The 23,215-nt window shown below is 39.8% G+C and overlaps 5 protein-coding genes across 8 annotated transcripts in view; 4 read left to right on the top strand and 1 right to left on the bottom strand.

Annotated features, from left to right (window-relative positions):
* The first annotated feature begins 191 nt into the window (after positions 1–191).
* NtR (neuronal acetylcholine receptor subunit NtR) lies at positions 192–2,825 on the top strand. Its single transcript, XM_002049874.4, has 8 exons — positions 192–554; positions 615–746; positions 810–962; positions 1,022–1,316; positions 1,452–1,870; positions 1,933–2,073; positions 2,129–2,295; positions 2,357–2,825. The coding sequence occupies exons 1-8, from the start codon at positions 248–250 to the stop codon at positions 2,483–2,485; spliced, it is 1,743 nt and encodes a 580-aa protein (XP_002049910.1). The 5' UTR covers positions 192–247; the 3' UTR covers positions 2,486–2,825.
* Positions 2,760–4,179, bottom strand: LOC6627269 (cuticle protein 16.5). Its single transcript, XM_002049875.4, has 3 exons — positions 3,766–4,179; positions 3,292–3,708; positions 2,760–3,226 (listed from the first exon to the last, which is right to left on the bottom strand). Exons 1-3 carry the CDS (start codon positions 3,814–3,816, stop codon positions 3,011–3,013), a joined length of 684 nt encoding a protein of 227 aa, XP_002049911.2. The 5' UTR covers positions 3,817–4,179; the 3' UTR covers positions 2,760–3,010.
* A 7,771-nt stretch (positions 4,180–11,950) lies between these two features.
* The window catches only part of a (arc), a 46,643-nt gene continuing 35,378 nt past the window's right edge, over positions 11,951–23,215 (top strand). For 2 of the 3 annotated variants that reach the window (XM_070210577.1, XM_032437054.2), the window contains exon 1: positions 13,293–13,581. The gene's annotated coding sequence lies outside the window, so the exon portion shown is untranslated. Of the gene's footprint in view, positions 12,087–13,292; positions 13,582–23,215 lie in introns of those variants that run through there. The other variant, XM_002049878.4, reaches the window with a different exon arrangement.
* On the top strand, positions 14,691–15,188 carry LOC6627270 (ribonuclease kappa-B). The gene has a single exon (XM_002049876.4). It carries the CDS (start codon positions 14,790–14,792, stop codon positions 15,114–15,116), a length of 327 nt encoding a protein of 108 aa, XP_002049912.1. The 5' UTR covers positions 14,691–14,789; the 3' UTR covers positions 15,117–15,188.
* On the top strand, positions 16,164–17,717 carry gom (gomdanji). Of its 2 annotated transcripts, none has more exons than XM_015174368.3 (3): positions 16,164–16,320; positions 16,377–16,604; positions 16,686–17,717. In XM_015174368.3, exons 2-3 carry the CDS (start codon positions 16,559–16,561, stop codon positions 17,384–17,386), a joined length of 747 nt encoding a protein of 248 aa, XP_015029854.1. In that variant the 5' UTR covers positions 16,164–16,320; positions 16,377–16,558; the 3' UTR covers positions 17,387–17,717. The 2 variants fall into 2 exon arrangements, with proteins under 2 accessions (XP_015029854.1, XP_002049913.1); XM_002049877.4 differs by having other exon boundaries at positions 16,168–16,320; positions 16,485–16,604.

Raw genomic sequence — 23,215 nt, 5'->3', positions numbered from 1 at the left:
CATATTGTGTTTAAAGTAGCAATATTTCAAATTTAAGCTCAAACAAAACAACATGTTGAATACCGCCTCTTAAAGTAGTAAGAAAAATACTAAATGGATTTCAGCGTTGCTTGCATTCGATAATTAAATCGCTTACGATAACAAATAATCGTTTTCCGGTGGCCCTCGATTACGTTGACGAAGGCGCGTACGTTTTAGTTTTCAGTTGCATTTGGGACTAGCACGAATACTGAACACATCAATTAAAATGATAGCATCCACAAAATGGCTTATCAGCAGTTTGTTGTATCTGGTTTTGGCACAGCGTCCGGTCGTAGCGAAGGGCCGTTACAATATCAGCTTTGCGCAGCTGGATACATGCGATAGCATCGACATTGATGCCTCAAGTGGCTATGCATACAAGGATTTTTTTATGGTGCACACTTTGGATAACAACAATGTCAAGTTAAATGAGCGGCTGCATCTGAAATTTTACGTGCTGACCAGCATGGATGCGCATATATTACTTTCGGTAACAAACCGGCCACGCCCCAATGATCGTGTATATGAGATCGGTAAGCCTTTTATTGAGATACCAGCGCATTGTTTTTTGCTCAAAAAATTCTCCCTCGCAGTGATAGGGGCCGGCGGAAATACGTTTTCCGCTATTCGCACAAGCATGGGCTTGCGGCGCGTCTCCACGAATCAAGATCCGCAACTGCTTTCGGTATACGAGCCAACGCCCATTGAAATTGTGCAAACGAAAGGTTAGACACAGCTAAAATAACTCTAAATTAAATTGCATTTACATAATAGAAGGCAATCTGCAGATGGCGACCTGTACGTTTACATACCCGGCTTCAAGAAGGAGCCACTGCTGCATTTCCTCGACGCCTCTGCGCTCAGCATTAACTACATCAGCTTCAGCACATTCGGATCGAACAGCGCACGTTGGTTCTACGACTGCGCCTTCGATGGATACCGTAAGTGTCTTGGACAGGAGAATGTCTCTATTTAAATATTGCATCTCTTTATAACCTAGGCAATGAAATGGAGCAGCAACAGCGGCAGCAATCGGACGAAGAGCGATTGCTGGGTGCACTCATTTACCAGGCGCAGAACAGCAGCCTGCCTGGCAATCTCAGCGAGATTGAGTTTAACTTTCAGATGCGCTCCCTATCCTACGATCAGTCCAGTGCCTTGTTGCGTACGCGCATGCAGCTCATGATGCATTGGCAAGATGAACGACTGCGCTGGCAGCCTGAGAGCTATGGGCGATTGACATCCTTGAAGCATCCCCAATTGCAAATATGGACACCTCAGATTGTGGTGCTCAAGTAAGTAAATGAAATAGCATAATATAACTGTCATGAATTGCGTTTAGCTTAGAAGAAAGCAACTCTCTATACCCTATAGTTGTAGAAAGTTACATTTTTGTAAGAAAAACTCTTGTTGTTATGTTGTTGTTATAGTGGCGCATTGGATTCGTTGGGCGTGGCGCTGAAAAGCTTTGAGCTGCGCGTTTATAGCAATGGCAATGTCAGCCTCATAGTCAGCAACTGGGAACTGACAACATGGTGTGTGGACACGGCGCGCAATTGGCCCAACGAGCGCATCAATTGCGACATTCAGCTGGGCGTGGATCAGAATCAGGCAAGCATAGCCTTAGCCTACGATAATCGCCGGAAACCGCTGGCGCCCAACGAGCACGTTAACACACCATCCGGCTGGACATTTGTGGAAATTGCCGTCACGCATGTGGAGAATGCCACGACTTTCCGCTACACACCCAAAGGCTTGCTTCAGACCATGTCTGGCGATGTGGCCATAGGATTTACGCTGCAGCGGAATAGCGAATTTTATAGACTTGTCTTCGTAATGCCGCTCTTTGGTAATTAATTATTTTATTTATCTTATTCCGAAGTCAGCACAACCTTTTTCCCTTTTTGGCAGTAACCGAGATTCTTATTGCGCTGTCATTTCTGTTGCGCGGCTATCGACGCGGCGCTCTCGTACTTATTGTGCTCCTGCTCACGGCCTGGGGTCTGATGTATCTCACCCGCCACGCCTCGCCGCACTATGTGCCGCCCTTGAGTAAGTTTTGCCATGATTGCCATTGACAACTTGTTGCATTTACCTTTCGATTCAGTGTCAGTCTATCAGCACATTATGAGGATATCCATATATTGTTATCTGCTGCACGTGGCCATCATGTGGCTGGAATGCTATCCACCCCGCGCCAAGGCGCCAGCTTGGCTCTTAGCCGTAATAAACTGCACGCCACTGCGTTTAATTTTAGGACTGCGATTCTCTGATGTAAGATTAAAGCACGTGAGTCTATTGCCATTAAAAGTCTTCTAAATCCTCTTGCCCGCAGGCAACGGAGTACTGTGATATTCAGGAGCAACCTTGGCGCCAGCTTGCAAAGATTTTAAACAATGGAAGCTTTATTGCAATCAATATTTGCTTTATCGTTTTAAATGTTAAAGATCTGTGCAGCATTTAAAGAAATCTTCAACCCTTTTAAGATTTAAACCAATGCAGAATAGCAAAACAAAATATGACATTGTTAAAATATTTGAAAACCAATTGTCAGAAGCGTACGTTTCCCTATTCTTTATCTTTTCTCCCGATTTCTCTGTCTTTTTCTATTTCCCACTCTCAAGTAACTTGCAACTCCAGAAAAGAAATATGGACCCCATAAGGTGTATATATTCTTGGTCAGCGTCAATAGCCAAATTGATTTCTGATTTATCGCGTGAAATATAACAAAAGGTGCATTTGAAAAATGTAATTTTTCTTTATTTGCAGTGATTGAGCCTTAAATAAATACAGAATATACGAAATATGGGAATGTGTTAAAAAGTAAAAAGTTTTGGAAAACGTGCGTCTGTCAACTCCTCCCTTTCTCTCTCTTTCTCTCTCTCTCTGTCTCTCTTCTTCTATCTCTATCTCATTGAATCTATTCCGCTTACTCCTATGCCTCACTCCGGCCATCCCAGCTCATGTCTCGTGCCGGATGCAGTGCCTCTTAGTGATAGCCATAGCCATGATCATCGTATCCGCCGTATGACAGAGCTGGCGCAGCAGCATAGGATTTCAGAAGAGTTGGCTGATAGCTGATCGCTGGGGCGGCATAGGACTTAACAACAGTTGGCGCGGCGTAACTGATAGCTGGTGCGGCATAGGACTTAACTATGGGCGCAGCTGCGTATGACTTGATGATGGGCGTGGCGTGGGAAACAACCTGCCAAAAGGAAGACGATCACAAATGATCTTAAAGTTCTTCACTGATTCCACAATCAATCTTACCGAACTGAAGTGCGAGTAACTGGTGGCCGGAGCGGCGACGGCTTTGACTACTGGAGCTGCGACGGCATATGATGGTGCTGCATACGACTTGAGCACCGTCGGAGCCGAATAACTGATGGCTGGCGCATATGACTTGATCACCGGAGCAGGCGCAGCATAGCTGATGGCGGGTGCATAGGACTTGACCACAGTCGGAGCCGCATAGCTGATGGCCGGCGCATAAGACTTAATGACTGGAGCAGCGGCGGCATAGGTCACAGCTGGCGCTGCATGTGCGTAGCTGATGGCGGGCGCAGCATGTGCATAAGTGATGGCGGGCTCCGCGTGTCCGTAGCTAATGGCTGGGGCCGTATGTCCCAAACCGTAGTCCAGCAAGCCGGGTGCAGCGCTTGCAGCGGCCAACAAAGTGGTTAGAATCTGTCAAAAGCGCAACTTTAGCAAGGATACACGCACGGACAGATTCAACAAACTCACCAGAAGTTTCATGTTTAAGCTTTTAACTGAGAACTGCAACTGTAAATTCATTGCGTGCACCCAGTTACTTTTATACTGCAACAAGGCACGCAGTCGATGTCTGTCGGACAGCGGACAGCGGACAGATGACTAGCTAGATAGCCAGGCCAGGCCAGGCCAGCGATTTCGATTTCGATCTCGTCGTTCAGCGTCAACAAAGCGGGCCAAACAGCACCAATTTGTGAAGTATCTTTGAAGTAGACAACGACAGCGACAACGACGACGACGTCTGAATGCGACTGGGATTCTTGTTGTTGCTGCTGCTGCTGCTGGTGATGATGATGACGCAACGGCTCTGGTCCGCTTCGATTGGCTGGCAAGGCAGACCACTTGTCGTCAAAGGCGGCAGACGGCAGGTGGTGGGCGGCGGGTAAGGTGTGAGGGGGGGGGGGGGGGCTGCCTGGTTGAGAGTTTGGCAGTCGCTCGGGATTTCTATTTAGAAAGCCGCATTCATTGAGAATTCTAATTGTTTGCTACTTACCAAATCGGTTGCCTCTTGTTAAAGCTAACCTTGTGGCTAACCACTTAATTAGCCTACGATTGCCATACATACATATTTATGTACATAGTATGTGTGTGTGGAATCCAGGCGAGAATGTCGTCTAATTGTTCTCAGCTGTGCCCCGCCAGGCGCTGTTGAAAAACGCCGGCAATTTGACACGGCCAAGAATTGCATAATTATCATTGCTTCGAAATAATGATCACAAAAAATAAACCAAAAAAAAAAAAAAAAACAACAACGACAAATTTCTAAACAATCTTTATGGATTTCTGCCGTCGGTCCAAAATGCCGCTGCGTGCCACATTTGACCATATTTGAGTGTGTTTGCCAAAATGCTAAAAATTGTGATTTTTCTTATTCGAGTTGTTGTTATTATTGCATTTTACAAAGTTGCCCGGCCACGCCGGACACTTTTGGTCTCAAAACATATGGAGAGCATGCTGGCAGCTCGTGGGACTTTGTCTGTTGCGCTTAACCCTTGTGGGGCTGACTTAGTGCCTGCGCTCGTGAATCCGGTGAGTGGTTGAGGTTTTAAAACATTTTTAAATTGTTCTATTTCCATTTTAAATGGCGGCTGCTTGAGAATCAAATGCGATTCCTTACCCCCAAATGTGTTTGAACCGAGCTTTTATTTTTCTTCCTCTTTTTCTGCAAATCGATCTGGCATCACAGTTTTTTAAGTTTTTTGTCTTCAATAAATTTGGTTACACTAATTTGAAATTTTACAGTAATTTTCGCGCTTAGTTTTTCATTACTTTTCTATTCAAATTCAAATACGTATTAATTTATTAGCTAAAGTCAAACAATTATGGATTTGTTCGACTGGTTAAATCGACCCACTGTGGCGCACATGTGTTAGGTCGAGCTGCGATGGTGACGCAGCAGTTATTTGGCTGCTGCACTCGAGCTGAAGCTGAAGCCTCCTCTCGAGAGAGGCCTGGGCAACACCATGAGACAGATAGACACCTGTGCTAGCAGTTCATGCATAAATCATGCCAGAAGAATGTGATTTATGTGAAATCTATTAGCAAATATTAAGTCAATATAACAATTGCGAGCAGTACTAGACTGTGACCAATGCGTAAGCATGTCTATCTATAATGTTTATAAATAAAAGATTTTATGCCTGCCCCAGTTTTGGAGAGCGTGAAAATTGCTTTCAACTGCTTGCCGAGTGCGAAAAGTGCGTGACTTTTTTCCTAGAGCTGGGAAAACATCGATATCTGATACCATTAGACATCGGTCATCGATATTATCGATGTTTGCAAAAAGAAAATAATTGGAAGAAATTAGTTATATTAAAAAGAAACAAATTTAGTATCCAATACAATTGATGTCTTCAGGTCTTCCGGCTTTTCGTATCCGAATGTGATGATTGGAATTTATTAAAATTATTTTATTTGTCGCTTTCATCCGCTCAAAAAGGGTAAGAGGTGGGAAAACCCTGAAAGCATCGATCATCGATAGTTTTCAAACACCAAATACATCGATGTAATCGATAGTTCCATCAAGTGTTTTCCAGTTCTATATTTTTCGCTCGCTTTCAGTTTTAATTTATGCCAACTGGTCAGTCAACTGGCCAGAGAAGGGTTGTAAAATCAGATGCCAAATTGCCCATTGCCAGTCAACAACAGGCGCACCATAAGGCGCCTCCCAGTTGCTTTATTTAGAGCCAACAAAACGACGCATTTGGCAATCGGGCGGCGCGGCGCGCTCACCAAATTAGTGCAAAATGCTTTAGATTTAGACTCCGACGACGACGGCGACGGCGACTGCGACGCCGACTGCGACGTGGATGTCGACGTTGAAGCCTAATTAACCAATGCATGAAAAGCAAATCCAAGGCGCAGCCGCGCTTTTTGGATTGTCATTGCCCAATGTGAAGAATTTTTTTTATTTAGTTTGCTATTTTTTTTTTTTATTTTTGCCGGCGAATGCCATGCATTTTTCGCAAATGCATCGAATGCGCATGCTCCACGCTGCGTATGCGTATTTTCGACTCACTCGAATTCAATTAATTAACGCAGCACTGAATTTGAATTGCAAAGCCACAAAGTTACAAAGCTGAGAAGCTGCAAATCTGACGCGACGTTGTCCAAAACTGACGCTTAGTTGGTTTTTTTTTTTTTATAAATGTTTATTTTGGTTGATTAAACAAACGGCTCTCGTGAATTTCAATTCGAATCCAGTTAAGTGTCTGCCGGACCTCATGATCTCCTGGAAATGTTGCTGACAGTGAAAATCAATCAATTTTTATCGGGATCACATATAAAAGAGGTCAGTAAAGTCAGTATTTCATTTTAATATAAATTTAACTTGTTTTAAAGATTTTTTTTTGTAAATTTTTATTTAATAATTTGATAAAACCTGTTACCCATAAATATATATGGGTTGCAGTTTAAGACAAATATTTATATAATTTGGTTGGTTTGCTACTTTCCTAATTTATTAAATATTATTAGTCGAGCTACGAGTATATCTCTAAACGGATGAAAATTCAAGATTATCGATAGATAGATATAGATAGATAATTTAAAGTAAAGCTCTTTAAGAACGTTCCTGCCCAAATCCCTTGACTAGATCGACCCGGCTGTTTGTACACTTGCAGGATGAGTACATTGGCGCCATACCCTGTTTCGGCTAGGCTACAGGGTATACAAGCCATCTCCCATCTCAAGAGCTAGCCACAATTATATATTCGCCGTTGGCAATAAAAACACGCGTAGCATTTATGACGTTGGCTGGCTGCATGAATTAATGAATGAATCAATGAAATGGAGCTGCTGCCAAGCTGTTAATTGGTTAACTGCGTCTGGCAAACAAATAAAAAACGCGACAAAGTCAAGTCAAGTGTTGCCAAAGACATCGACGCTTTGAGCGGCAGCTGTTTGCATTTGGCAATCGACGACTGGTCCCGGCGATACTTTCCATCGTGCGTTGATGGTCTTGTCTTCTTGTCCAGCACTCAAAACGGACTACGACCTGGCCCAAGTGGGTCAATAGTGCCGATCGGCCAGTTTGGGAATTCGAAAGACTGCTTTGCCCAAAAATTGTATGTCTTTATTATGAGTTACAACTTCCCCAACTCTCTTCAACATGTCCACAAATGTCTTATCAAAAGTTAATTTCTTATTTCCCATTGATCAACAGCATCAAGAGCCTGAATCTTAGGGACTGTAAGATCTACATTAATGTAACAACTATGCATTTTTTTGTGACATTTTTCCAAATAGACCAAAGCGCAGTTTTCTACAGTTTATCAAGAAAGAAAGGTCGTCTTTGCCAGGCCGAAGCTTTAATACCCTTCGAGACAATCGGACGACAATCCTCTTAAGACTGAGGGACTAGGAATAGACAAACCTGGGTCTGACGACTCGACTGTTATTGATTAGGAATAAAAAAGTAGCTGCTTCCATCCAAGTTAAAATTATAGTACCAAGTCCGTTTATCTAATTTTGTGTTCAACAAATTGCGATTTCTACTTTCGGTTAGTTAGGACACCAAAATATTCAATAAATTGAGCCAAAGTTCAAGTTTAGTATATTTCTATATTTTTGGGCACATAATTCAAATTTTATTATACTTAACTAGTCAGAGATTTAAAAATCTAATGTCATTTTCTAGATGCACGACTGAAATTTGCAACTCGTTTTCAACTTTGAAAATCTCAAAAGTATTGCATACTTTTTGGCTGTTACTAAAAATACAGCAGTATAAGAGAGCAATTTAGTCAAATACATTTAACAGATTTTAAAATAAAAAGATTAACTATAATTATATTTAACTTTAAAGTTATAAATATGCTAGGATATTATTTAAATAAATCAGTTGCTTTGTTGTGCACTTACAGCCAGATATTCACAAAATTCTGGCATACTTTTACTCGAATATTTAAAGTTTAATTTGTATTAAAACTTAACGAATTACGTTAAAAACCGAAGGCTTAAGCTAGGCGAATGTGTGTGTAAAATAGTATCCAATAGTCTTTAGTGAGTTTTCCATACTTTTCTTTAGTTTTCAACATTCGATAAAAAATAATTCAAGGAACAAGGATTTTTTGAACCCAGCATGATATTTTAGAGATATCTTTTGAGCTTTGATAATCAATCAGTCAGTCAGTCAATTGGTCAATCAGTCAGTCAATCAATCAGTCAGTACAAGCAGTTTTTTATAGAGAGACATTAGAATATTCGGTATTTTGTGGACCTCCTTTAATTTAAATATGTCCCCGCTAAATTGCATTCGCCAGCAAATTGCTATATTTAAATTTAGATCAAAGTGTTTACTAAGCACACACACACACCCGCACACACACACACACCCGCATAGACCACACACAGTTCAATTTCAGTTGGTGTGAAATTTGCAAAGGGTTGGACCTCAGATTTGCCGGGTCGGCTCAGCCAGGTGGGCAAACGCGGAGTGAATGTGCACTGACCTTAAAAAACATTTTTAGACGCGGCTCTCACAACAATAGAAGGACGGGAGATTAAAGGGACAACCTGGTCTATTGATTTTGACGTTTCGAATATAGATTTGAATTGAAGGAACAGAATCTGTTGCCACCATAAAACAGCTCACATATGCTACATATATATGTTTACTCGTATTTAATAATGCGTATGTGTGTGTGTGTGTGTGTGTGTGTGTACAGTTGGAAGTTGAAGTTACCTAATAACTTAAAACCCCAAGCAGCTTTTGTGGTCATAATTCGTCTTGGCCAACAATGTGGCGTTGGCCCCATCGCTGACGATGCCAGCCAAACAGAAACAGAACCCTCGGGCCTGGCCAAAGCCTCAGTCAAAAGGAGTGTCGTGCGCTGTTTGTTGTTGTTGTTGTTGTTGCAATACTATTGACATTATTGATGGAAATTCTTTTGTGTGTAACAAAAATAAATAAATAGAAAAAAAAACAACAATGAAAAAGGAAAAGCAAGTTGATTTGCGTAAGTCGACTGCTCGAATACCCTACAACATTAACATTAAAAAAATTAAAAAATGTTGATATTGTTTATGTGAAAATTTTAAAAAATGTCAAAGACAAGGCTCGAACCTTGGTCCGTTGACATGGAAAACCAACTTGCTCCTCGTTAGGTTTGAATCCTTGCTAAGAACCAATCTGATTGGAATCTAATATGAAATACTTTTTTGTTAGAAAATAACTTTTTGAAGAAGACAATAAAATATTATTTAAATAAAAGTAAAATATTTAAACAAAATCTAAGCCTGATCTGCCCCATCTCGAGTTGCATTCGACAAATTTGGAATGCCCGAAAGTGGCCGCCGGCAAGTGTATTAATAGAATACGCGACTCTGGGGCTGTTTACTCTTTCTTAGGCAGCAAATGAAAGCCCGACGTGTCGCGTATGTGGACAGGTGCATGTCAGTGTGTCTGTCTGCCTGTGTGTGTGTGTGCGTGTGCGTGTGTGTGTGTGCGTGTGTGTGTGTGTCTGTTTGCCTCCGTTTTCGTTTACCAACCGTCTGTTTCGAATGCAGCCCAGGCCCATGGGCCAGACTCGGAGACTCACACCCAGAAGAAGATCGAGACGTCGAGTGCGTGTGCCCCAGCCAAACAGTTATGCAAATCATGAGCGAGGGGGGCACACGTTTTCTTAAATTTCCCCTCGCCCACTTCCACTCGAGCTGGAGCTTTTTGGTGTGAGTGTGTGTGCATGTGTGTGCATGTGCGTGCATGTGTTTGAGTGTGTGTGTGTGTATTTAGCGCCTAATACCCAAGTTTATGTCGCTTAATTATAGCCTTTAAGCAGCCGCTGTTTAACATGCTAATCGGCCGAGCGCTTATGCGTCTCCTCCTGCACATTTCAGCGGCTGTATCAAATGACCAGCTTTGGCCCTAAGACGACAGCCGCCACTCGACGAGGCTCTAATCAGGGTACATGGCTTTTGGGTGGCTGGAAATTCTAGTAGCTTGGGAGCGGAAATCCGCCAACAGTCTGGCCTTTTAAGCAGATCACAACTATTCCTACGTCAATATACATACGTATATGTATCTATAGTTTGTCAGCTAAATGGTCCATAACTTCTTGGCCAGTCTCAAATATGGCCAGAACTCAAATAAGTAATTCATGCTAACCAGCCATGGGCGTAACTGCTGCCCATTGTTCGATCACACCTGTTTTATGGCTTTGGCTAGGTGCTTGTTGTCGGCCAAAATTAGCGGACACAGATCTGCTTTTAATGATCGCAAAATAGCTTCAAGCACTACCGATTAATTTGCCATAAAAGCTGAGCTTTAATTGGTCGGTTAATTTGGCAAACAGGAAATCTGTGGCAAATAAATCGACAAATTAAATATGGACAAGTAGCCGCCTCCAATTCATTTTCCACACTCACGTTTTTAGGTTCAATAAATGCAATAATGCAATACCCCTTACATGACACCCTAACTAGTTCATAGGTCGAGTGCAGTAGTAACAAGCCGACTACTTCATACTCTTTCACAGTCCGACAACAGCTTAAGCCAAGCGACCTTCCTCTGCCCGAAGACTCCCCCGCAGCACTTATAAAAACAACCACGCCCACCTACCTTAAGGGCGGCACGTGTCCTTAGGCCGGCCACAAAACCTAATTCAACAAAATCCAAAATTAATTAAGTTTAAAAAAGTAACGTTAGAAGCTTGGCGCTTTATAACAAAAGACACACAAAGTGCGCAAAAGGTAACAGAGGCCTTGAAAGCCGTTTAAAAATAAAATTAAGCAAAAAAAGAAACAACAACAACAAAATTGAAAAGCTCTACATAAGACATTAAATCAAAATGGAAAAGAGTTTTAACGATTCTTGAGGTCGGAGCACTCCGTTTCCAAAAGTCGGAAAGCTATTTCTAATATCTATGAAAAACATAATTTGTACCAAGGGGTTGAAAGTAGATAAGGCATATTTAAATTTCTTATGGTTTTGTTATGTATGATCGGTCTAGCAGCAAGAGGTCGCCGGTTCAAATTAGGCGGCAATCGTCAGTTTAAGAAAAGAGAAATGTGAAATGAATGGAAGCTAAAAATTATCCAAAAATTATAATTTCTTATATTTCAGGCACCAAACAAAGTTTAAATTTAAGATTTTTTTTTTTTTGGTATCAAATTTTTTTATTTTTTAGAATTTTGATTTTTAATTTTCTATATATTGCTTAGTTTCTAGCCGTAGCATGGGTAATAACATTTTATGTAAGCGTGTCGCAGCAGCTAGCTTTGTGTCAGGCGTCGCACACTTGTTGAGCATAAGCATGTTACGCTCTGAGCGCAATATATTTTTTACTTAGCGCAAAATGTTAAGTTAACAGTGGCCTGTAAAAACATAAAAATAAATGATTTTAACAGTTGAATGAAACATTTATAGGTTGAAAATTTGAAATAAAACTATTTTGCTTGCTGGTTTGCCTGCAATAAGGCCAAAATTAAAATACAAATAAAAAAATCGGAATATAATCAAAATTATTATTGACAATTAAAATAATTTTGTTAAATAATATTATTTTTTTAGCACATATTTTATATTATATTCCACTACTTGCATTAGATATTCTTAAAATCGCAGCTGGTCAGCTAATTCTGCAGTCCAGAACTCCAAATGCCTCGCCAACATGCAAGCAAGCGCCAACAGCATTGAAGTCTCTCCAATGCTTTGCGCTCACTAGTTTTATTCCAGCAGCGAACGTGGAGCAAGTTGGTTGTGTCGCGCATCGTTTCGGTATCTCTCCCTCTCTGCTTCTGGTTCAATTTCGTGTTTTGCTTGGCTCTTGTGCAGGCCCAGTCTGCTTCGTACGGTACCTACGCCAAGCTCTGATTCAAAGTCGTGCGCGCTCTTGCTGCTTGACCGTGTGTGTGTGTGTGTGTGTGTGCGTTTCAACAAGTGTTTCAGTAAACAGAATGCGAAACAAATGAAAGAAGCGGCAACAAGCAAATGACAACAACAACAACAGCCGCAACAACAACTAAAACAACATGAGAATCAAATGAATGTTGGCAGCGGCATCTTATCAGAAAATACAATAAAATAAAAAGCATAAATAAAAATAACTTGATGTGCACATTCTGCTATTTCGTTGAAAAGAAAATAATAATAAATAAAGAAAAAAGTGCTGAAAGTGCAGCGTTTTGCGGTCTAACAGAATTATTTGTTTTGATAATTCGTCGACTGTGGCGGAATTTCTCGAAAGACGCCGAACCGATAACTGAGCCAAGGAACCAAACCAGACGCTTGTCAACAACTGTGGAGAATTGTGTCTCATGTCAATAAATGTATAAATAATTGAAAAGCCATTGTCATAATAAAACCGCATATAAATATCTGTTGCATATTTCATAAATAACCAACAGCGAGTTGAATGTGAAGTGTCTTTTACTGAACTAAGGTACAATAATCGTTTGTGAAACATGAGCGAAAAGAATTTATGTTATGCAATAAAATACCTTTTAGCGGTTGTCCTCCAATAACAGGGGCTGGGCTTTGATTGATATGTTATTACGAGACATGTAAAATGTGAAACGAGCAGCCAAGTTCGAAACCCTAATGTCAAGGCTTTTGGTTGGTTTCTGTGATAACTGGCTTGACCTCCATTCGCGCATTACGAAATGGCTTTCAGTCTGCAATTAACAATAATTGTTAATTAGTTAAAGCATACTGGAAGTTGCAAATGCTCTTGATATCATTTGGGCAAAATATTGTTTATATATTTTTTGTGCAGTAGGAATTTGTATCTAAAACTACTTAAATATGAATATAATGTAGACTTAACATTCGACAGAAAAAAACTAAAAACAAAGAAGATAAAAGATAAAATGTCCATCATAATATACATAGATATAAATCTTAAAGTAATGTTTTTCAGTCTCTAAAAAGATTTTTATTTTATTATCATATAAAAAAGCTGCCCTGTCTGCAAGTCAAAGTATTCTGAAACCAAGCTTAAGAGTTTTTTTAATACAACCGATTAATGGCTATTGCTAATTGAAGCTTTTACACATTTCAGCAAAAAAAAAAAACAAAACAGTCTAAAGCTTTGCGACCCATAAAACTAACAACAACATAAAAAGTGCTGTAAAAAAAATAAAAGAAAAACAAAAAACAACAACAACAATTAAAATACAATAAAAATTAAAAAGGCAAAAACGACTTACGAATTTTCACAACTTTATGTTTGTAACGGATTTGTGAGGCACTTTAACAAAAAAAAAAAGTTTATTGCGGTTTTTTGCTTTGCTACTCGTTTCAAGAGATTTTGGAAGCGAAGTTCCATTTTATGCTCTGTTTGTAAAAGGGTGAGTTTTTTTTGGATATTACCCAATATTATTCTAGTTGTTAATTTCCATATATAAATTATATATAGATTTCTCTAAGAAATGCTCCATATACAAATCTCTCTCTAGGAAAATTTCTTAATATATAGCTCTAAAAGAAAATCAATAATTTCAATAGTTTACTTTAGTAACATTTGAAGTATCGCAACATTTGCCTTTAGTTTCTAGAGTATATCTGGAAGCCAATATTTTGCACCTACTGTAATTATAAATTTTCGGGCACTTTGTTATCTGACTTTCTGATTCCCCCTGTATAAAGGATATATCTATTGTTTTCAATTAAATTAATTGTGTGGATTAGAAAAGGGAGCATGTCGGATTTTTTCAACTATTCCGTGGCTCTCTTCAACTAGTCTCATATAAACTCTTAATTATTTTAAATTTGACTTAACATTTACTTAAACTTAAGAACAATTTTCACAATCTTTTTATATTGTTAACTAAAATCTTTATATTCCCCAAGCTTAATGTTTAACGCATTCATTCTGTTGTTATTTATCGGCAATAAGGTCTAGTAGGGCATGTGTGATATTGGGGGCAGTCGCTGAACCGTATTATAATCAATTTAAATAGCAGACTAAGTAATATTATTTAACAAGTCAAAAGTAATTTGAGATAACAGCTTATAATTGCAAAAAGTGTAAAGTACTGAGCAAAGATCTTAATCAATTTGTGAGGTCTGCTCTCTTGGCACTTGTAAGCCAACTGAACTGTTTGAGTCTACAGAATTGGTATCCAATTCAGAGTTCGTTCAAAGTGTGTGTTTGGGTTGAACAACCCGAAACAAACCGAAGCAGCAACCGCAACCGCAACCGAAAGCGAGTGGCATAGCGAGTGATGTATGATGTACTCAAAGTACTCGTTGCGGTTGCAGGTGCTCGAGCTGGAGCTAGTGGCAGGCACATGAACTTCGCAATCTGGCCGGCGAGATCTAATGTCATTAAATTCGCACAAGGTTAGATGTGAGCCACCGACCAGCCAATCGACAGAAACTTTTCATTTCGTGTGGGTCTCGCACCTGTCGCCGACTGTGATTTGGACTCTGTCCCTGTCACCGTATGTGGTTATTTGCCTTAGCCGTCACACGGACAATCGATATATTAATACAAAATCTTTTACACTAACTCAACTTTGATGTTTGGCAAAAGGAAAGTGGAAAAACATCTGGAATGCCTTGCGTTTGCGGGAAGAAGTGCTCACTGCTGTGCCTCTTCATCAGCATCTGGGCCACTTTCCAGATGCTGCTGATGGGAATGTCCTACTCGATGCACTCGTTGGCGTTTCTACATTCTCTGCCGCTCAAGGAGCATTACAATAGCCTGAAGGAGTTTCGCACCGAGGCGGATAACGCCTTCAGGGAGCTGGCCATACGCTGCTATGTGACCGCCGTACTCTACGGTTGCTTTGCGTTCATCTCCTACATCTGTTTGCGTTTAAGGAATAAGCAGCTAGCTGCGACGAAGGACGCGAAAGTACATCGCAAGCGGAAAGTCTGAAACTCTGAGATGCATTTTGTATACTCTTATATATATTTTGTAGACGTCATAAAGCTTCAGCACTCAAAGTTGCGATCCAGCTATTTTTTTGTTCACCTTTCTTTTACAGCAGCACCCACAACCTCACCCACGCCTACGCCCACGCCCACGTCCACGCCCACTTCAGTTAGAGACACAACTGCAGCAGGGAAACAAGTTTGTTGACCGCATTCTCGACTGACGTGATTAGCTTCTCTTTAGCTTCTTTATCTGGTTAAGCTACGACGAACTACTTTCGTCTGTCCGTCCGCCCGTCCGTCCGTTTGTCGAGTCTTTATTATGCATTCGCTTCAACTAACAATTTTGACAAGTTTCCAGCGCACGTGACACCTTTGTGGATTTGTACTTTGGGCGTCATAAATTTCCATGAAACTTTTGATGCTCTCCAACATGCTAATTAGTCTGGGCCCAGTCTCTGGTCTCGCAGAGATAAGCTTTGTCTGCGTACAGGTAAACCGTTGTGTAAATTATTGTACACGTTTTACTAGTTGCTGTCGGCCAGTTATTCTTTCGTTGTTATCACTACAAATTGTTTCAAACTTTTGGTACGTTTACCAGAAACATGTTTTGTCGGGGTCAAATACATGAGCTTGTCCAGTTCTAAAGTACATTTTACTTAAGCTCTTGCTCCCCAGCTGTAACACGTATAATTATATTCAAGAAAAATTCTATTTAAAGCGTGTTTCAAATGAAAAATAATAATAATTTACTTAAGTCGGGTGCCACCTGCAAAAGGCAGAAGAAAGTATATTTTTCATCTGTGTCGATCTGGTTATGGCATATATTCATACATATATATATATATATATATATATATATATATATATATATACTCTATTTCACTATTCCCTTTGTCTTGGTATATCGAGAATATATTTAACTTGCAATATTGTATATGGATTATCTTTATTTAAGACAGACAAACGTTTTAACTTTTCGTTTTCATTCAAACTGACACGATAAAATATATATATATATATATATAATTGTAATCAAGTAGTCCGTCTGCCGAATATACTAAGGAATCAAGAACGTGGAACATTTGAATAAAAATCGGAAAATCACGTTGTGTTAAGTAGAGTATTAAGTTTGAGAGCTATATGTACCTAGAATTCGCATTCGTTCGTGTAGTGTGGAAATTAGAAGGGATCTCGCGTTCCATATTGTGAGTACAGTTTTCAGATTTTCCATATTTTCTGCAATGCTTTTTTCAACACATAGACATGCTTTCAAAAAAAACAACATAGAGAAAGCTAGATAAAGCAACCAGAAAACGAAGCAGGTTTTGAGAAAATTTTGTGTCAACCCGGACAACTATATTTTTTTCAGTCACACCCATAATAATAATTATAATCAAATTCTACGCTTAACAATCGAAAAGTCGTCAAGGGGACAGAACAAATATGTCCAGACTTCTGATGGCCGCCCCATCGCGGCTATCCCGTGAGAGTAAGTATTCCCCCCTTAATATTGTCGCGAGCTATTGCATTGATCTTAGGCTAACCACAACCGGGTCCGATTCAACTGCAGTGCGCACCAATCGATTGAACAGTTTGGTAAACATAACGCGACAAATGGCCACCAAGACACCCACCAAGTCGTCGACAGCCAAGTGTGCGGCACCGGAGCCACCGAAGCCGAAGCCTGGCTACTTTCCCAGCGGTGGGACTCATGCCGTCTTCAGTGATATGCCCAAGCCGGAGGGTGATTTTATGAAGGCATGGCATGCCAAGAACTCCAAGTACAATATGGTATTGCTGAGCGGGTTCTTGGCCGTGATTGGTAGCATTGTGCTCTCCGTGACCTCGGGTAAGATGCCTCTGTTTGCCGATGTGCCGGACTATCCGTACACCGAAGACGAGATGGAAGAGTTCGCCGTGGAAGAACAGCGCCGGCAGGAGGAGAAGGAGGCGCGCGAGCAGCTGCATCAGGATTTGGTCGAGGCCAAAGAACTGAAAATGCGACGTCGCAAGGCCAAGGATGCCATGGCACGTGAGGTGGAGCTGATGCAAAAGGATCTCGACGAAGGCGTATCCGAGAACGAAATGGCTGAGCTTGTCAAACTGACACAGGAGCGTGAAGAGTTCGAGAGCTGGGAGAAGGAGGAGATGAAGCGCCTCGAGGAGAAAGAAAAGGAACGCGACAAAATCAAAAAGGAAAAGGAAAAGGCCAGACAAGAGCAGCTAAAGCAAATCGAAAAGGAACGAAAGGAGCGCCAAAAAGCCAACTAACCTCCGCTCGCAATCCATATCCACACACAACAACACGCAACGTTCTCATGTTCCACAGCAACAGGCCATATTATTGTTGGCCCAATAAGTTAATTTCCACTTGCTTCCAACACTTAAAACAAGAACCAAAAGCACCAAAACTCAAATATAATTATGGTGTTTACAAATCAAGAACAAGAACCAAATAACCCAAACAACAACACAACAGCAATATAGAAGGCAAAATTAACAATAGTTAATTAATTCATTTAATTAATTTAACAATTTCATATGCTTCGGCAAATGGTTAAGAATAAATATTGTAATTGTTGTTGTTGGTAAAAAAAAATAAGAATGTGACATTTGGTCTAAGGTTTATTCAATGCAGCCTAATTTCTTAACTTTAATAGTACAAAAAATAAAGTCAAGAGAAAATCATCAAAAGCCGCGTCATCTTATATGACAATTTTCATAGCCTTTCCCCACTCAAATTTTAAATATTTATATATATTTCATATATATTCTTCAACAGGAAAACAAACTAAACCTAGACAAGTCTGTCTGTGCATTTATCGATAAAAGCTGGCGGCTTGACATATCTATATTTCCATATATCATACGATATCTCCGCTTAACATATATTGATTCAACATTTATTTTATAATATATCTAAGCTGCTATATAATTTTTACATCTTTCTCTAAGTCAAACTAGAATACTCTTGTTTATTTAATTGTTATTGTCTTTGGGACAATCGATCTGATCCATCGCTTTTAATTTTAATAATTTTGATTAATTGTGCACATTTGTGTACGTCTTTTTATGGCATGAATATGAAATTTCCTTATTTTAAGCAAGAAGCTCTAGTCGGCAGTTTCCGACTAAGGGATACCCTGTTCCCCATTCTATTCGATAGCCATAAAACGAAAGATACTTAATATGTAGTATAAAATTCTATAAACAACAAGTCAAATCAGTATTTCGATATCGATTTTTATCGATTGCTTACAAATTGGGCAAGCTATCGATTAGCGCTAGATCTAGGATACATATACATACTCACAGATGCTTCTGCCTGTTACATTTGCACAGATGCATTATATCCCTTCTGTATAAAAACCATTGACTTGCTAGAATATTAGATATAGATGAATTGGGTATGTGTTCTCTTGGGGTAGACAAAACCATCCTGAATACGCGCTCTGACCGCATTTGATTCAATGATCTGCTCACATTTTCCACTGCAAGTGGCCGGCTTTGTGCTATTCTGTTCTGACCCAAATGGGGCGATCGCCAAGTGGTTAACGGCTGTGACGGGGTCTATGGATAAAGCGTATAGCTGCAACAACGGATTCTTCTGTGGCATTAGCGTGCCGGGCGAGAGCGAACAAAGGAAATGGCTCATTGCATGTAATCAGCGCACTTGCCGCATTGCCAACTAAACTGTAAATTGTATCTCATAGATAACGCATGCACATTTCGCATGCGGCGATCACAGCACGAATTTCAATTGAAGATGCATAAAGAGACCAGCTCCACTGTACCAATTGCCCAAACAACGGACACATGTTGTCAAGCTAATAAAATAATGCTCTGTGTCTTGGGCACTCGACTCGGCCTCTAGCGATCTATTAAATGCGATTCGCTACTGCAACTGGTTACTGCAACCGATCCGCCCCTCGCCGTCCCACTTTGATGCGTTTGTATCTGCATCTTTGAATCTATATCTTTTGCGCTAAGTGTGCTGGATGTGCGCACATAATGAATCACAATCGTCGTCAGTTAAGCTCGGCTTATCATTAATCAAATTAGCTGCAGCAGCAGCAGCAACAACAACTGCAGCAGCAGCAGCAGCAGCAGCAACAACTGCAGCAGCACAGTGGGTGATAGGCTCATCATCATTAATGCATGAAAATGAAAAGCCAGCTCGACAAAATGGAGCGGCAAATGAACTCTGAATGTGAATTAAAGCATAACGGAAAATGATTTGAGGCTGACGTCAAAATATTTTTAGCTGCAGCCAAACTAAAATGATCTATTTAGACATCGATTTTTCTTTAATATAGGTTTTTCCCATATTGAAAAAACTAACAAACATTTGAGAATTGAGAAACAACCAGAAATATAGCAAAGATGCTTAGGTAAAATATAAACAAATTAAATATTAGAATTAAGTTCATTAAATTAACGTGTCATCTTCTTCGATTACAATTAAAAAGTTCTTTTTTTACAATTTGCGACCACTGTGCACTGCCCACATTTGCTGCAGCTGGATGTTGAAACTAGCCTTCCGTGTGATTTATCATATGCATTCTCTATGCGCTTTTCCAGAACCCACCGCCTTTAATACTGTCGCCCTGTCGCCCGATGTCGGTCGTGTTTGCTCCTCTGCCTTTTATAATGCATTTATGCTGCAATTTGTTTGAATTAGCGCTCGGATCGTGAGCGCTTAGCGCGACGCTTGTCGCTTTATTTTGGGGCGTGTGTCGCTATCTGTATCTGTATCTGTATCTGTATCTGTATCTGTATCTGTATCTGTATCTGTATCTGTATCTGTATCTGTATCTGTATCTGTATCTGTATCTGTATCTGTATCTGTAGCTGTACCTGTATCTGTATCTGTATCTGTATCTGTATCTGTATCTGTATCTGTATCCGTATCTGTATCTGTAGCTGTACCTGTAGCTGTAGCTGTAGCTGTATCTGTATCTGTATCTGTATCTGTATCTGTATCTGTATCTGTATCTGTATCTGTATCTGTATCTGTATCTGTATCTGTATCTGTATCTGTATCTGTATCTGTATCTGTATCTGTATCTGTATCTGTATCTGTATCTGTATCTGTATCTGTATCTGTATCTGTATCTGTATCTGTATCTGTATCTGTATCTGTATCTGTATCTGTATCTGTATCTGTATCTGTATCTGTATCTGTATCTGTATCTGTATCTGTATCTGTATCTGTATCTGTATCTGTATCTGTATCTGTATCTGTATCTGTATCTGTATCTGTATCTGTATCTGTATCTGTATCTGTATCTGTATCTGTATCTGTATCTGTATCTGTATCTGTATCTGTATCTGTATCTGTATCTGTATCTGTATCTGTATCTGTATCTGTATCTGTATCTGTATCTGTATCTGTATCTGTATCTGTATCTGTATCTGTATCTGTATCTGTATCTGTATCTGTATCTGTATCTGTATCTGTATCTGTATCTGTATCTGTATCTGTATCTGTATCTGTATCTGTATCTGTATCTGTATCTGTATCTGTATCTGTATCTGTATCTGTATCTGTATCTGTATCTGTATCTGTATCTGTATCTGTATCTGTATCTGTATCTGTATCTGTATCTGTATCTGTATCTGTATCTGTATCTGTATCTGTATCTGTATCTGTATCTGTATCTGTATCTGTATCTGTATCTGTATCTGTATCTGTATCTGTATCTGTATCTGTATCTGTATCTGTATCTGTATCTGTATCTGTATCTGTATCTGTATCTGTATCTGTATCTGTATCTGTATCTGTATCTGTATCTGTATCTGTATCTGTATCTGTATCTGTATCTGTATCTGTATCTGTATCTGTATCTGTATCTGTATCTGTATCTGTATCTGTATCTGTATCTGTATCTGTATCTGTATCTGTATCTGTATCTGTATCTGTATCTGTATCTGTATCTGTATCTGTATCTGTATCTGTATCTGTATCGTATCTGTATCTGTATCTGTATCTGTATCTGTATCTGTATCTGTATCTGTATCTGTATCTGTATCTGTATCTGTATCTGTATCTGTATCTGTATCTGTATCTGTATCTGTATCTGTATCTGTATCTGTATCTGTATCTGTATCTGTATCTGTATCTGTATCTGTATCTGTATCTGTATCTGTATCTGTATCTGTATCTGTATCTGTATCTGTATCTGTATCTGTATCTGTATCTGTATCTGTATCTGTATCTGTATCTGTATCTGTATCTGTATCTGTATCTGTATCTGTATCTGTATCTGTATCTGTATCTGTATCTGTATCTGTATCTGTATCTGTATCTGTATCTGTATCTGTATCTGTATCTGTATCTGTATCTGTATCTGTATCTGTATCTGTATCTGTATCTGTATCTGTATCTGTATCTGTATCTGTATCTGTATCTGTATCTGTATCTGTATCTGTATCTGTATCTGTATCTGTATCTGTATCTGTATCTGTATCTGTATCTGTATCTGTATCTGTATCTGTATCTGTATCTTATCTGTATCTGTATCTGTATCTGTATCTGTATCTACATCTATATGTGTAGCTCTGCATGATTATTAAACCGTATCTCATGCATCTCGACTGAGCTAGTTTTAAGTAAAAGTAGCTGCCTAGTCTATTGCAACACCCATCGAATGCTTCCGGGTAAAGGTCTCTTTGTGTCTACCAAAAATTTTCTCTTTGACGTGTATCTATGCGACTTGCAGCAATGCAGCTCTTATCTCGCCAACTGGCCGAGCTTATCTCTGGCCGCATGTAAATATTTGCATCGGTGGCTGTTATTGGTGTTTATTATGTTGTGCCTCTGGCTGTGGCTGATAAGGTTGGTGAGGTGGCATACCATTTATAAGGTGGGATGCTGATGCCTTCTCGTCTGCCACCTGCCAGCTGCCACAAGGTGTAACAAAAGAGCTGCGGCCGCCTTGGAAATGTTTCGTTATAGTAATTGCAGTTGTGCGATGTTGTTGGACTGCATTTCATTTTCAATAGGTTGCTTCTGTTACTGTTAATGTTTGTGCTTCGCCATTTCCCAGGCCAGCTAAGGCACATTCCACAGATGCTCAGACTGCGGCTGAAGCTGCAGCCAACGCCAAGGCACTAACAAGTAAAGCAAATATACTCTAGAAGTTATTCTTTAGAAACACGTTTGTCAGAGAATAGATTTCTATTTTGAGCACATGTAGAGTAAGAAGAGCAGAACATAAGTCGCTCGATAATCATAATATTGTATTTGGAGAGCTAGGATTTTAAATAATCTTTGAAAATATCTTTAACTTATGGATTTGAATCTAACAACTTTTTGTTTTCTGAAAGATGTTGAACAAGCTCAAGCCAATTGCGAGCTTTACTGTTCTCCTCTGACATCCGCTTAAGCGTACCAAATCTGACGACTATATCATATAGCTCCTAGAAAGGTTTACAATCCCTTTCGACAAGCTTACTTAATATTTTCCATTCTTTCCTGTTATTTAATCAATTTTTGCCATTTGAATTTCCGTTACCTGTTATCCGGAAAACACTTTACAAGATCAATATTGTACTGTGCCAGATAGCTTAACCAATATTATTTTCCCTAAGTCAGCTTCTGCCTTTCTTCTTAATTGCAGTCAGTTCTAGAAAATCGAAGTCTCCATCCGATAAATACATATGCCGCAGCACTTTACTCATAATTGCAGCTGCTCCCAACACAATTTCCCCCTCGTCTTCCCCAGTTACCGGCCAAGTGCCAGTCATGTTTACCTTTGCATTTGATCAGCGCAACACCTGATCAGCTCAACACTTCTTGCATGGTTTTAAAGATGGCCTTACAAGATTCTCAATACAGAAAAACTGCCCAAAGCAACGAAAATGTGCCTAGACCCTAATAATGTGCCAAGAGTTGCAGACTTTCGCCTCGCCAGACCAGAAGAGATTTTTAGCTAGCCAATAATTTCAACTCTCACTTAAAAGGTGATTAAAGAAGCTCTGTGAAATGTGTTTAATGGACGAAAAATGTACGCTAATTATGCAAATTGAGCAGCATTGAGCACTACAACAACAACAACATGCTCTTCGATACAAGTTTTCGCCTCGAGGCAGTCGAAT

The sequence above is a fragment of the Drosophila virilis genome, chromosome 5 (genome assembly GCF_030788295.1).
Source record: "Drosophila virilis strain 15010-1051.87 chromosome 5, Dvir_AGI_RSII-ME, whole genome shotgun sequence".
NCBI lineage: Eukaryota > Metazoa > Arthropoda > Insecta > Diptera > Drosophilidae > Drosophila > Drosophila virilis.
This window is presented reverse-complemented; position numbering and strand designations above follow the sequence as displayed.

What these genes read in the sequence shown, in the direction of transcription:
- NtR (XM_002049874.4), top strand. Translation starts at nt 248, where the DNA reads ATGATAGCATCCACAAAATGGCTTATCAGCAGTTTGTTGTATCTGGTT. An exon ending in CTGCGCCTTCGATGGATACC is followed by an intron (nt 963 to 1,021) that starts GTAAGTGTCTTG and finishes TTTATAACCTAG; the next exon opens with GCAATGAAATGGAGCAGCAA. An exon ending in GCACTATGTGCCGCCCTTGA is followed by an intron (nt 2,074 to 2,128) that starts GTAAGTTTTGCC and finishes CTTTCGATTCAG; the next exon opens with TGTCAGTCTATCAGCACATT.
- LOC6627269 (XM_002049875.4), bottom strand. Translation starts at nt 3,816, where the DNA reads ATGAATTTACAGTTGCAGTTCTCAGTTAAAAGCTTAAACATGAAACTT. An exon ending in GCTTAAACATGAAACTTCTG is followed by an intron (nt 3,709 to 3,765) that starts GTGAGTTTGTTG and finishes CGCTTTTGACAG; the next exon opens with ATTCTAACCACTTTGTTGGC. An exon ending in GTTACTCGCACTTCAGTTCG is followed by an intron (nt 3,227 to 3,291) that starts GTAAGATTGATT and finishes TCCTTTTGGCAG; the next exon opens with GTTGTTTCCCACGCCACGCC.
- LOC6627270 (XM_002049876.4), top strand. Translation starts at nt 14,790, where the DNA reads ATGCCTTGCGTTTGCGGGAAGAAGTGCTCACTGCTGTGCCTCTTCATC.
- gom (XM_015174368.3), top strand. Translation starts at nt 16,559, where the DNA reads ATGTCCAGACTTCTGATGGCCGCCCCATCGCGGCTATCCCGTGAGA. An exon ending in ATCGCGGCTATCCCGTGAGA is followed by an intron (nt 16,605 to 16,685) that starts GTAAGTATTCCC and finishes ATTCAACTGCAG; the next exon opens with TGCGCACCAATCGATTGAAC.